The 14,078-nt window shown below is 43.2% G+C and overlaps 2 protein-coding genes across 2 annotated transcripts in view; both read right to left on the reverse strand.

The window, feature by feature from the left end:
- LOC146810772 (UDP-glucose 6-dehydrogenase-like) overlaps positions 1–14,078 on the reverse strand; it is a 94,040-nt gene that overhangs the window by 45,256 nt on the left and 34,706 nt on the right. The window contains exons 7-9 of the mRNA XM_085617804.1: positions 11,891–11,985; positions 10,210–10,340; positions 1,345–1,484 (exon numbers count right to left, since the gene is read on the reverse strand). Coding sequence (XP_085473930.1) covers positions 1,345–1,484; positions 10,210–10,340; positions 11,891–11,985 — 366 coding nt within the window. The remainder of the gene's footprint in view (positions 1–1,344; positions 1,485–10,209; positions 10,341–11,890; positions 11,986–14,078) is intronic.
- Positions 4,063–6,343, reverse strand: LOC146810773 (uncharacterized). The gene is made up of 2 exons (XM_085614445.1): positions 5,429–6,343; positions 4,063–5,138 (listed from the first exon to the last, which is right to left on the reverse strand). Exons 1-2 carry the CDS (start codon positions 5,844–5,846, stop codon positions 4,135–4,137), a joined length of 1,422 nt encoding a protein of 473 aa, XP_085470571.1. The 5' UTR covers positions 5,847–6,343; the 3' UTR covers positions 4,063–4,134.

Raw genomic sequence — 14,078 nt, forward strand, 5'->3', positions numbered from 1 at the left:
CATTTTGGGAGGCACTGCTTTGGTATCGATTCTACAGATGAGGTATCTGAATTTAGAAGTATCCATCAAAATAACAAGTTACTTACCTTCGGTAATGCTCTTTCTGGTGGATATTTGATCTAACAGCAGAATTCTCATCGCCCTCTCATCTCCCCATTCTGTGGACTGGTCTTTTTTCCTATCTCAAAAAATGTCGCAATGTAGGAATTTGCACCTGGCATTGTCAGATTATTGTGGGGCTCCGCATCACAGGGGAAGACAAAGTCAAGAAAGGAACTTACTTCAGCCACCAATGTCACCCTTATATGCAGCTCCGTTCCTCCCTTCCAGGGTGGAATGAAGTGGGAATGGAACCACACAAAGCCACCTACCTGCATACGGGAGCAACGCTATTAAAATCTTCTAGATCCAGTGTGGTGCCTACGCATATTCTGAAGGTGAGGAATCTGCAGTTAGATAGCGTATCGAGCATAAAGAGCATTACCACAGGAAAGTAACTTGTTCTTCAGAGCACAAGGCATTAAATCCTTGCCGTAAAACTGGATCAAAAATAAATATGATTTGTGCAAAGCCCTAGTTCTTTTCTTCTTTCAACTGATTTTAGATTGGAATCTGTGAGCCATATGCATTGTCTTCCCAAGTTAGTTACACTGTACTGCAGTAATAACAAATAATGTTACCTTTATATTATAGTAATAAATTAATGAAAATGTATTTATTAGTACACTCAGCACATGTAACGTGCTAATTATAGTAACTAAACAGACATTCACATATTACTTCAGGTCACAAGTGAAATTCCATATCCTTAGTACATCGAAAATGCTATGAGAAAACCACTTTTTAATGCCGGACAGATTGCATGTTATGATGGCTTTACAGAGGGATGAACGTAGGGTGGGGTTACAATATTGACAGCACTGAGTAAGTGTGAAACAACTCGTCAACAATATTCATATAGTAGGATCTTGATTTGTACAGCACTACCGGTCTAAAGTTAAATGCACACTCAAAATACAATGATAAAGATGTCAGTCAGAGAATGCCATTAGTTTATTGTCTGTCTTCTGAGGAAGATTTTGGCGTGGCTAACAAAATGGATGTATATTCGCCCACCAATATCTTTATAAATCACAAAATGTTTGTCTGTTTTTGAATAAACAGCTACAGTAGGCGGCAGTGCGGATAGGCGAGTTGAATCTTATTGCATTCGCAGTGTAAAAGTGTAATTTCTTAGATTTAGAGTACATCTTAGAGGTTTGACCCCAGTCTTGGTACTGTTATCCTTACCCGCTCATTGAGTGTTAGATTGAAGGGTTGACATTTCAGCATGGCAAACCTTACCTCGATCAGGATCATCCTCCAAGATGCAGGATGCGGATAAGTCGTGTATGACCTGCTCCTTCTTTACCTTGGGGTCAAAGATGGCCAGCCTGGCTCCTTCGTCCATCAGGTACGTGCAAATGTGAATGCTTGAAGATTCCCTGCAATGAGGATAATAAGAAGGTTACTTCCATAAGGCACCAATTTGAAATAGCACATCTAGTGCATGTGTGGGAAGATATTTAAAGGACGCCCTAATTTATAGTGGGGTTCAAAATATTCAATTTTGAGCTTTTTAAAAGACAATCATTTGAGGAGCCAGGCATCAGGTAAATACTGAACGCATACACACCCTTTCAGTTTTGGTGAATTCCATTTGCAATATTTTGGTATCAAAATCGCAGCGCAGAATATTTTGCAAATGGTTTAATGATACCCTCTGGGCAAGCATTTCTTTCCTCGTCTCTCACACCCAGTCCAATTCTGGGGAGAAAACTGGGATGCTTGTTGAGAATTTTACTGTTTAAAGACAATCGAGCCTGGGTAATTAAGAATCATGTGTTGGGCCTATTAGAAGGTATTATAATTCATTGGTAACCCTGATTAGTAATTGTTTAGTCAGCCTTTTAATTTAGATTTGCATTCCAGTATGTCAGTTTGCACATACTTCAACTCCCCTTCTATATCCTGTTATACCCTCTCAATGTCAAAGATGTAGGCTGAGTAATGCTTATGAAAAGTAAAGGTGCAAATGAAAATATCCGATTAAACTGGATAATGTCTGTTCCCAGAGCCTGTGTCCAGGGTGAAAGGCAGGTCAGACAGCAAAATTACAGTAGGAGTTTCATCAACGAGAACTGGCCGTTCACTTTAGAAAAGAGATCAGAAAAAGTAAAAATGATCAGCAGAAAGGAGATATTTATGGGAATGTACTTATTTTTTGCATTATAAGTAATTTTAGGAAAGGTAGAATCTTTGTGCATGTTTGTACGCAGTCTGCGGAATATATTTTTTACTAATGTGACTTACATTCTTCTGATTCTAATATACATTTGTAACAAATTACTAACAGCATTTTGGTGTATTTAATTTTGCACTACAGATTCCTCTTTTAGGGCCTCATGTAGGTAGCCAAATACCGGTCGGTAACGGCCGAAATTCGGTAAATTTCCAGTTACCGACCGGTATTTAGTCAAGTGAGATGTAGGAGGCCAAAAACCTAAAATCGGTAAATATGAAGCGGTAAATACCGAGTCATGTTTACCGAGTTCTAAAATACCGATTCATATTTACCGAATACATGTTTACCGATTCGGTAAATATGAAGTGGTAAATATGAAGTGGTAAAACGGAAAAAGAGATGTAGGTAAATTCGGTATTTTAGAAATCGATGAAATTCGGTAAATAAGAGTCGGTAATTAACACAGATTGAAAGCAGGTGGTAATCATAAACAGTGCATAAAAGAAATCCCAAAATGCATCAGCGTGGACAACATGGCCGCTCTGTATGTCATTGCAAGGCGGCTACGTCTACAGGCAGCAGGACTGAGGTTTTGGAGAAGGGAGGAACGGATTTACAGACAGCGCATCACACTTTTCCAACTGACTGAGGATGAGATACATGAAAGGTACAGGCTACACCCCCAAACCATCATGGACCTAATAAGGGACCTGCACCCACTCCTGGAGCAGCCAACACCAAGGGCGCATGCCATACCACCACATGTGCAGGTACTCTGCAGCCTACATCTCCTCGCATCTGGCAGTTACCAGGTGGTGATAGCTGCGGTGGGCGGTGTATCCCAGAGTTGCCTGTCCCGTTTCTTCAGGAAGTTCCTGGATGCCATGATGCAGAGAATGCACCACTACATCAGCTTCCCAAATACACAGGCTGAGCTGCAGAAAACTAAAACTGACTTTTATCGCATGGCACAGTTCCCCCATGTAATTGGCTGTATTGATGGCACACACATCCCAATCTGCCCACCAGCTGCCACTGAGCACATCTACAGAAACAGAAAGTCCACCCACTCCATCAATGTGCAGGTCATCTGCGATGCAGGGAACATCATCACTGACATTTGTGCCAAGTTTCCTGGAAGCACCCACGACTCATACATCTTCCAGAACAGTGGGATCTACACACGACTGCTTGCCGGAGAATTTGGAGAGGGATACCTGCTAGGTAAGTAACAGTGACGCACCATGAAACTAGCAAATGTAAGTGTATTGAGGCATGTGACTGATGGTACCCTTTCACTCACCCAGGCGACAGTGCATATGCCGTGCGCTCATTCATCCTCACTCCCTACCTACACCCATCAACCCAGAGTGAGAGACGATACAACGTGGCACACAAATCAACTCGCAACGTGGTGGAGCGCACGTTTGGACTACTGAAAAGCAGGTTCCGCTGCCTCCACAAGAGCGGAGGCGCACGCCAGTACACACCCATCATCTGTTGCAAGATCATCGCCACTTGTGCAATGCTGCACAACCTTGCCACAAAGAGAGGTACAGCGGTGGAACTCACAGATTTCGAGGACAATGAGGATGATTCAGGACAGCCAGAGCCCAACGCAGATGGAGTGCCAACAGCAACAGATGGGAGAGTGAGACGGGCAGAGATCACATGCAACTATTTCTGAGTAAGTAAGGGGACACAGGCAGGTGTTGGTTGTCATGTAGTAGTTTAATTATGCGCCACTACGCCACGAAACCAAGATAATGCAAATCAGGTAACATTGCCAATTCACAAGTGTGAAGACCAGGGTTAAGTCACCCAATAGTCTATTGCTACGCGGTGCAGCATCAAAGTTTGCGGCCACGCGCTACATTGTGAGATGGCACGGATTCAGCCTCCTCACTGGTGCCAGCCCCATGCCGCCTGCTGCTCCTGCGTGTTTCTGGGACGGGGGGTGTGATGCTGCTCCTGCTGCTGGTGTCAATGCTTTCAGCAGCATCCCCTGCACCACTTGTGGCCGCCTGACTGGTCAATAGGACCTCCAGGGCACTGGTGACCTGCACCATCCCCCTAGTGACATCGCTGCTGCAGTGGGTCAGGCCCTCCTGCATGTTCACTGAGCGCCGGCAGAGCAGTGATGTTGCCGTCGCAATGCGGTTGAGTGCCCTGGTGTGCCTGTCTCCCCTCTGCCGTTCCCGGCGCCTTGCAGCTCTCTCTGCGTCCAACTTTCTGCACAACAGCTGCATGGACTGTGAGACGTCCCGCAGGCCCACTGCCATGTCAGAAATCCCCGCCGCCATAGCGCCAATGTTCCTGTCCATGTGTCTGAATGTTGTTCTGAGTCCCCGCACATGCCGCTGTACTGAAATTACTGCCTTCGTTTGCAGGCGCTGTTGTTTTAACATGCCGGCCTCAAGGCCCCCAAAGACCCCATGGCCGAGATGGATTGGTGGTGGAGTTTTCTCACGCGACCTGCGGCGCTGTCCTGCACCCGTGTCGGCTCCCTGTGAGGTGGAGGGACCAGTGGTATGTCTCCCATCCTGGGGCATGGGATTTGGCTCCGGGCCCCTGCTGTCATCGGAAGATGTGTGCAACACGCGCAGCCTGGCAGCAGCACGCCTCCTCGACCTCACTATTGTGGATGGTGATGTGGCCGGTGACTCCAGCAGGAGTGGTGATGCTGGCTCAGGTACTGGGGATGCAGGCGCAGGTAGTGGGGATGCTGGCTCATGTACTGGGGATGGTGGCAGTGGCAACGCTCTCTGGCCAGAACTTGTGCTGCCCGTAGCTGAACTGGATTGACGGTGTGCCCCCTCTCCTGTGCCATCTGGAGTCCTGCGCGATGTTACGTCTGTGGACAGAAATGCAACATCAGCTCAGTGTATCTGAAGGCATGCATTGCAAGCATGACAATAAATTGGTCTAAGACTCTCACATTGTCCTCTGTGTGCTTTAGGCTAATGTCTGTACCATGCATCATTGTTCTGTGCTATTCTGTTCATGGTGGGGGATCCCTGACTACATCTCCCATAATGCATTGCCTGTCTGCAGTAACACATGGACTGGAGTGGGATACTCATTTCACATTGGGGGATGTGGGATAGGGGTAGGGGGGGCTACATTGCTGTGCATTCCTCTTACCTTGTTGGGTGGCGGCTCTGGCAGAGCTGTCGGCATCCCCAAGGCCCACGACACTCTCAGGCTCGATTGTCGACTGCACCAGCTCCTCCAGTTCAGTGAGGGCAGGTGCCCTGTTAGTTCCACCTCCTGTCCGGCTGGCCTCCTTCTGGATGTCCCCCATCTTCCTCTTAGTCACGATGCGCAGGTCGTACCATCGTTTTTTTAAAACGTCTATGTCCCTGTGGGTCACTCCCACGGCATTTACCTGCGCCTGGATTGCCAGCCAAATGGTGCGCTTCTCACACTCTGCCACTTGCAGGGATTGCCTCCCAAATAGCTTCTGGTGCTGCCTCACCACCTCCTCCACTAGCACCTGGAGTTCCTTGGGGCTAAATTTCACCTTGCGCCTCCTTTCCCCTCCTGTCCTCTGGCTGGACATGGTGTAGTTTGGTGTCAAGATTCAGCCACTGGCTCCCTGCCTCTCCTCTGCACTTCAAGCCTCTCCTGAGTCTGTTGATTGTGTGCACCTGCCTGGGTGTGGCCACTTCCTACTTGGGTGGGGTTTGGTTGCACAGGATTGGCTGTTTCAAACAGTCATGTGATTTTTTTTTCCGATTCGGTACTTTCCGATTCGGAATTTACCGATTCGGTAAATACCACCTCGGAATATACCGATTCGGTAAATACCACCGCGGTATTTACCGATTCGGTAATTTCCGATTCGGAAAATACCGAATGTTACCGATTCGGTAAATTTTACCGACTTGTTACCTACATATAACTTACCGATTCTTAAATACCGATTCGGTACTGTTCGGTATTTAAGAATCGGTAAATATTTTTTACCTACATGAGGCCCTTATTCTTTATGTTTACAACCACATTATCTCTTTGATTTGAAAGAGCAAGACACCAAGGGGCACATGCATCAAGATATGCTTTTGCGAGTCCTTATTGCGATTATTAAGGAATCGCAATTAAGGACTCGCAAAAGCCTATGCATGTAGGAATCGCTATAAAAATAGCGATTCCTAAACATTCCTTAATTGCGACTCGCATATTGCGAGTCGCAATTAAGGAATGGCTTCCTAATCATTCCTATGGGCCTACAGGCCAATAGTAATGAATGGGAAATTGCAGGCTCAATTTGGGAATACCAATCGGTACTCGCAAATTGCGCATGATATTTCAAGGGTGCAAGGGTGTCAAAAGGACACCCTGTTGCATCCCTGAAATTGTGATGTGCACCCATGTTGCGCACACACAAGCCCCAAGGGCATGTGTGTGTGTAACATGAAACTTTGAAAAATGCACTTTAGTGCATTTTTCAAAGTTTTTGCAAATTACCGAACAGTTTAATTTTTCGGTAATTTGCAGCCCGAATAGTGAAATCGCTGTTTCAAAGTGCTTCTTGCATTGCAGTTAAGGAATTGCAAATTGTGCTTCCTTAAATGCAATCGCAATTTGGGAAATAGCAAAAAATTGCGATTACCGAAATTGCGCATCCCAAATACTTTCATGCATCGTAAAAGGTCATTTTGCAATCGCAAACGGACGATTTTTGCGAATTGCACTGTTTGCGATCGCAAAATCCCTTGATTCATGTGCCCCCAAGGATTTAAGTAGTGTGCAGTAAGCGTGAAGGTGTGACCACCTATTATAATGAAGAAAATACCTTCTGCCATATGTTAAAAGGATATTGCAAGCAACTTAGGAGTTCCATTACTTTATAGAGGAACCTGTCCTTTGGTCTTGTTCCCCTATATGGTCACAGAACTCCTCTGTGTTTTGCAATATCCTTATAATGTAAGGCAGGGAGTATGTTATCCCATATATATTTAATGAGTTTTATATATCGCTTATATGATGACAAACACTGTGAGAGTAAGAAAACAAGCAGAGAGCATCAAATGGAAGGGATTGATACAGGGTGGCATCAAGATTGGCGCGAAGGGAGGAAAGCAAGTCATTGGACTGTAATAGCAAATCAAAGACAGGGGCATGAGATTAGTGTTAACTGGGGATTTTCAGCTGGTGACAGGGTGCTCAAGCAACGTGGTCCCAGGATTCTAAACAACTTTCCTCCAAACGTCAATTTCTTTGGCATATGTTGAATGAGTTGGGATGCATTAATCGATCCCAAATTTCTTGTAGGATGGTATAGTGAAGCCAAAGGCTGAAGATTAGTTGGGGCGAGATTGATCTAATGCTTTGTGCATAAGGCATAATATCTTACACTTGATCCCTTTTCATAGTGGGAGCCAATGGATACTCAGCAGAGCAAGTTTCATAGGCTAGAATTTTCAGAGGTGACGGCATTGTACTGCTTGACTTGTGTATAATTTAAAATGTCTTTAATCGTTTTTTTTATAGGTCTGCATATACACTTCTGCAGTAGTATAGTTTTGGCATGATCAAGCCTTTTGTTAGTTCGATGATCTGAGTTGGCCAATGGCTCTCTTAGCTGCGGTCTAATTACAAAACCTTGTAAAAGATAATTCTCTTTTCTTCGTATTCATGGATTGGATGGAAATCTGCCCTAACACCTTTGACCACGTAAAAAGAAGTATGTTTTGTATTTTTGGATCATTATTGAAAATTAGACAGTCTTTCATACCTCAATGGGAACAAAACTGAGACCCTGTCACCCATGAATCAATATGTTCCATACATGCTGGGAAATGACTTTGATCATGTGAATTTTAATTTATTTTGAGAAAGATTTGTGAATTATCCGCATAGAACTCCCAAGCCTAGTTGTTATGAGTCAAAAATGTGTGCCAGGGAGCACTTGTGTACAATAAATAATAACAGTGATAGTGCCACTTGAAGGACGACACAGTGAGCTGATTTTGAAGTGGTTTCTGCGGAGCCTTTTCTGATTTGGTGTTCCCTGCCAGAGATGGCTGATCTGATCCGTATCAGGATAATGCTGGACAAACCTACCTAGTCCTGCAATCCGCGGAGCAAAGTTAGGTGATCCATGGTGTAATAGGCTTCTGAGAGGGTGAGGGGCATTCGTGCAGCTGGTTGGCTATTGTCCAGGAATTATGGGAAGTCTTCTCATATGCTTACTAGTGTTATTTATATTCCTATGACCTGAATTAGTGATTGTGTTAGACAGGTTTCCAGAGCGTCCCGCAATTGTTTGGTGGTTTCTTTTTCCAAATTCTTATTGATGAATGGCAGATTGTAGATTGCATTGAGATTGGACTGCACAATGGAGTCTGCTGATTAATTTCTTAACAGGGTGTTGATTATCGCTTGTTTCACCAAAGGAGGTACTGTTTTTTGTAGTATGGAGGGGTTATTAATTTCTGTACCTTGAAGTGACATTGTTTGGAATAACTCGTAAATCCACTTGGCTGCACATGGATAGGTAGAGAGTTTTGAAGCTTTTGTTTTTGCTGTGAATTTTAACACTTGGTTACGGTACTTGCAATTAAAATTGCAGAGTTCCTTATTAAGATATAGATAATATATGAGGTGGATCCGGTTCTCGTGAATTAAGTATTTTAGAACTGTTCTTTGTTTTAACATACAGAACATGTGATGAATTTTAATCCTTTAGAGGAAAAAAATAAATAACAAACTCTGCTTATTGTCTGTATAAGCATAGCATCAACAAAGTATTCCCTTTGGAATCCAATATCACCACATATTTACAATCAAAAACATTTCAACTACCACACAACCTCAAATTGGTCCACAACTCATACATACAACACCAAGAATCAAATATAGTGCCACGAGGTAACTAGCTGTGTTGAATATTTAATATAAAAATATAATTACAAAAATCAATGTACATATAATATTATCTAATCCTTCATATACATAGTATACATTCCATAAGAAAGTTTAAAAGATTAGAATGTGTTTTTCTGTTACACTTGAATTAAAAATACATGGCATCAAGACAAAACACAAATAGAATAGAGAGCACACAACACAATACACTCTGTCACTGACTTACCTGCTAATTTGTACACATAATTAATACGGGCACATCATTGTTACAGGGTTCTCATCTAGTGTGCCAGCATGTTCCACAATTTTAGCCACATATATACGTCATATATAATATATGAGGGGGATCCAGTTCTCATAAGATAAGTATTTTGGAACTGTTGTTTGTTTTAACATCCAGAACATGTGATGAATTGTAATCCTTTGGAGGAAAACAATAAATAAGAAACTCTGCATAATGTCTGTATAAGCACAGCACCAGTGCTTGGTCGTGGCTCAGTGTGGTTAATTGTCAATTTCTGAACATTTAGAAAGGACAGAGTGTGCAATGTGAATGTCTTACATAGGTTTAGAACCAGAAGTGCCGCTCTCCAGAAGAGGACAAATTGTTTTGGAGAATGATTAACCCCACGAATTAGAACAGTGTTCACCACTTTGTATTTTCAACACATTTTTGATACTCTGGTGGTTGTTTAGCTCAGAGATGTTACATTCACTTTTTCAAGAGTATTGACCTTAATGATAACATGGCAATTTCAGAAATTATTTCATAATCCGTGTCGAAGTTTATCACATCAAGGTTGTGAATAGCCTGCGTATGTGTTTTTAGTAAAGTGAGTTTCATTAGCATGCGAACCACAGGTTTCCATACAGGTTCATATCAGGTGAACATAACTTGTAACTTATTCTAATAAAATCGAATAGTCTTTCAGAACCATGGACTGGCAGGTAAGTCTCCAGATATCTTAAAAGCTCACTTTCCTCTTCCTGTAGGTTCATTCTACAAATCTGAACAGTGAAATAATTCTGAACAGCACTCCCTGTAAGCTCACCTGGTATCTCCGGTATCTTTTTTGAAAGCGAAGCCCAAGATGGCGATTTTCTTATCAGTGACTGTGTTGAACAGGCACCGGATGATGCGAGCGGCAAACCTGTGGCGCTGGAATTGGTTGATCTCAATCACCTATAGAGACACAACAAGATGGAATCCTTGCAGCTCAGCCCTGTACACTTCATTTGCCAACAGCTTGCCCTCTTTTTATTCTTTTTGAAAGGATGAAAAGCATGTGTCAAAAAGAATCTGGTCACACAGCCAACAACAATCACCAACCTGATGAGTAAGGCGCATTCTGGAAGTTATACTCCTTCTTGTCTATCTTTTAAAATGTTACTCTGCTCCCACAATGCAAGGCAGGTAATGTCCATCTTTATGCGGTGTCAAAGCAGGCACTTGTTAACTTCAGTTATTCACAGGGGGAGAGTAGCAGCCAATCAGAACCAGGGAAAGAGCACATGTGTTCTGCTATAATCTCCAATTGGGAAATCCGTCTGCATACGATTCAATACACAGTGCTAAATCATTAAGAATGTTTTTTTTTTCTGTTGAGAGACTAACACCTTTGAAAATGGCGAGGGTTAAAAACAAATCAGACACATTTTTAGGGAGTGAAACGAAGTACCTAACTGTGCCTAATACTAGAATCCCAGTGACTGACTAGGAACTTGGTTTATTGATGGCTAAAGGTCCGATTTACTGTTTGGTGAGCAGGATACTCCTTCACAAACTCTTGGTCCTCCCGCCCAATTCAGTAAGGCGGACTGTCAGTTTTCTGTCAGTGGTACCCCATTGTACCCCATTGGCTCAGCCAATGAAAAGCTTCATCTAATGGCCTGACAGGATGTTGGCTGTCTGAGTAAGGACAACAGACCACCTGCCCTATTTAGGGCAGACGGTCTGATGTCCTTTTTTACTGTTCGTCGCCGCCATGGAAAACATGGCAGTGACGAACAGAAAAATAATGACTCCTCACATATCTAAAAACGACCAGGGTGTGCGAGTCATTATTTTGTTTTTGTGAACTCCCACTATGGGAGTTTGCTTTTGCAAGACAAAATGTTTCTTGAAATGCAGTCAAAGCCAATGACAGCGTTCACTAAAGTTTTGAACAGTCAGAGGCACCGCTGTGATGGTGTTTCTGATGGTTGCTCTCAAGGTAAAGAGATCACCAATGGGCTGACGGTGATCTCCAAATTTGGTGGGCAATAGTCCATCAGGGTGGTGGACAAAATGTTCTCTGCCATTCTTACTGGTGGACTATGACCCATCAAACTCTAAATCGGGCTCAAAGTACTAAAATGCCCGCTTACAGAAAACATCAAGTTTCTCTAAAAACAAAATGAAAAATCCATAAAATGAGGAGTTACTCGCAGTGGTTGCTAAATAAAGTTTTTAAAGTATTTTTAAGGGATTTATTGCATCCATATCCCGTAGGAAGTTCACCCACTCAGCTAATTCAGGAGCTTTACCACTAAGGTCAAATCTCTTTGTCCTTCTGCTCCAAAGGTACACAGAAGCTCATCCAAACAGAATAGCGCCATCTAGAGGCAACATGAATTGCTGATGAAGCAATCCTTTACAAGGTGTGATCAGATCACGCAACACACGTGGCTCAAACAAACTGATTTCCCTCTCCCGCTTAACTTCCAGGATGAGCTTGTTTATATATGATTTACCTGTTGCCAGTATCGCGCCACCTCTGGAAGGTTAAGAACTTCACAGAGGTAGACCAGATTGAGGACATCCTTCTGGAAACAGCTACCTCCGAACCCTGAAATAAAACAAAGTATAAAAAATAAAGAAATAAAACAAAAAACAGTAAAAAAATTTACTTTCTGGAGTTTCTGCTTTGTACTGCTAATGTGCAGCGTCAATACAACTCCACTAGACACACAGGTATGCTTCTCCCTGCTGGGGATTGAGGCACTGGGACTTTTGATTGTGTTTTACCTTTTGAGAGGATTTGGGGTAGAGTTGTTCTACTTACACCAATTCCCAGAACAGTAAAATTCCTCGGTCACTTTGAGTTTGGGAGGAAGGGAATGTGCAGACACAGCAGCAGCTGTCAGTGGCTGTCTGCAGTTATCGCATGTCAGATGCGAGCAGCGCATTCAGTCATGTTTTAACTTTCATGGTTATGACACTTCACCACCACTGGGTTAAAATCACTGAATTTTTAAAGAATTTTATTGGTTTTCTTGCTCTCCTACAATAGCACACCTACAAGATGAGGTATACAAAGGCGCAAATCATTAGTGGGTACACGAGCAACACCACCCCCTTCATATACCAACCACCATACATTTCATGCATTTGTATCTAAAATTAGGAATAAAAAGAAATTTAGTACAATAGAGCATTTTTACATTAGCTCAATATATTCTCTGACAAATAATCAACATAAGACATGGCAGTGAAATTGATTAAGTAGGTGAATTTCGTTTCACCTATACCATATTAGAGCAAATTTGCAATTTTTCAGGAACACCGCCTAGTAGAGTTCCCTCTAGCTCAGCAGACACTACCAGGACATAACGCTTTGCAACATTTCAAGTGTTGGGTTGTTACAACTACCTAGAAAACTAGCATTATGTTATTGGGCCATGATGAATCCAACAACATAAAAGAGCTTCCTGTATTTGTATAGTACTCGTTGTCCCAACATACACAGTAGCACTGTTTTGACAGCTAAGGCCATAAATCTATCCAGGACCATGAATAGATGGTTTGTGACCGTGGGCAAATAAGTCATTGCACTGGGGCACGGCCATTGTATGTGGAAGAATGTGCCTTCCTGCCCACACCACTCAAACATGTATTATCTGTAAGCTTGTCAGTCATGTGAAGCTCTGTATGTATGTAGTGACAAAGTGATTAAAAAATATGTACATCTGTAGCCACAAGGCATATTGGAGCACTGATTATGTATTATGCATATTCATGCTTCGCAAGAAATTACAGTTTTGCTGGAGCCTTCTTGAAGAACACAAAATCTGACATGAAAAAGGCAAACTGAATGTGCAAATTATTCACCCCAAACATGCATAAAGTGTATATCAAAATAGATTTGTGAACGTGAAATTAGAAAATATCCATACAAAATGAGAATAACAGATCTTTTATCAACTACTCCTCCTCCTTCTCCCTGATCCAGCTACCATCAAAGGCGGCTAAAGACAAGCTCCTCCCCTTGTCATCATGTTTTTCCTTGAGCCTCGCCTGCTGCTGCTAGCCCCGCTATAGAGGGTGAGCTGTGCATGCCCCCTCTAGGGCAGACTTGTGCTCCACTTTCTGGGGCTATATTCTCTTTCTGTGCCCCAGGCAAAACATTTCCACTGTGTCCTCCTACAACGGACCCTTCCAGGATGACCTACCATTCCTGTATATCGTAAATCGCTACCATAATGGAGCCGATTGTCCAACAGCATACAATGAGCCAGTGGGGGATAGGGAATGTACCCTGTCATTCTCTTCCTACGTGTGTGCAAGGGAAAATAAGCTTTACTGCTCTTAATTGTGAAACGGTTCAGCAAACACCACTCTTAGCAGAGGGCAAGGGTTCTGTTCAGCTGCTGCAGCCTTCAGCCATGAGTTCCACAGCCAACTCGGGCCACTACCTCCTCTCAGGGCCCTCTTCCTGCATCATAGTGTGATGGTCGCTGAAGAACCGGGACCATCATACCTACTTGAGGCATTGTCCCGTCGTGCGAGTGTATGCGCGCGACAGAGGGTGAGTGGCATTCCAGGCTAGCCTATGGAACGTGGCCTGCTGAGGGAATAGCATGCATGTAGGTTGGGGGACAGTTGCTGAAGAGGTTCCACTAGCCTCAGTGCTACTTGCCGTCTCTGGTTGCTTGTTTTACA

The sequence above is a fragment of the Triturus cristatus genome, chromosome 7, assembly GCF_964204655.1.
Source record: "Triturus cristatus chromosome 7, aTriCri1.1, whole genome shotgun sequence".
NCBI classification, from domain to species: domain Eukaryota; kingdom Metazoa; phylum Chordata; class Amphibia; order Caudata; family Salamandridae; genus Triturus; species Triturus cristatus.

Bases quoted from the DNA above. Each gene is read 5' to 3' on its own strand.
- LOC146810773 (XM_085614445.1), bottom strand. From the start codon at position 5,846: ATGTCCAGCCAGAGGACAGGAGGGGAAAGGAGGCGCAAGGTGAAATTT. The intron at 5,139-5,428 runs GTAAGAGGAATG...TTCTGTCCACAG, and splicing joins CAGAGCCGCCACCCAACAAG to ACGTAACATCGCGCAGGACT.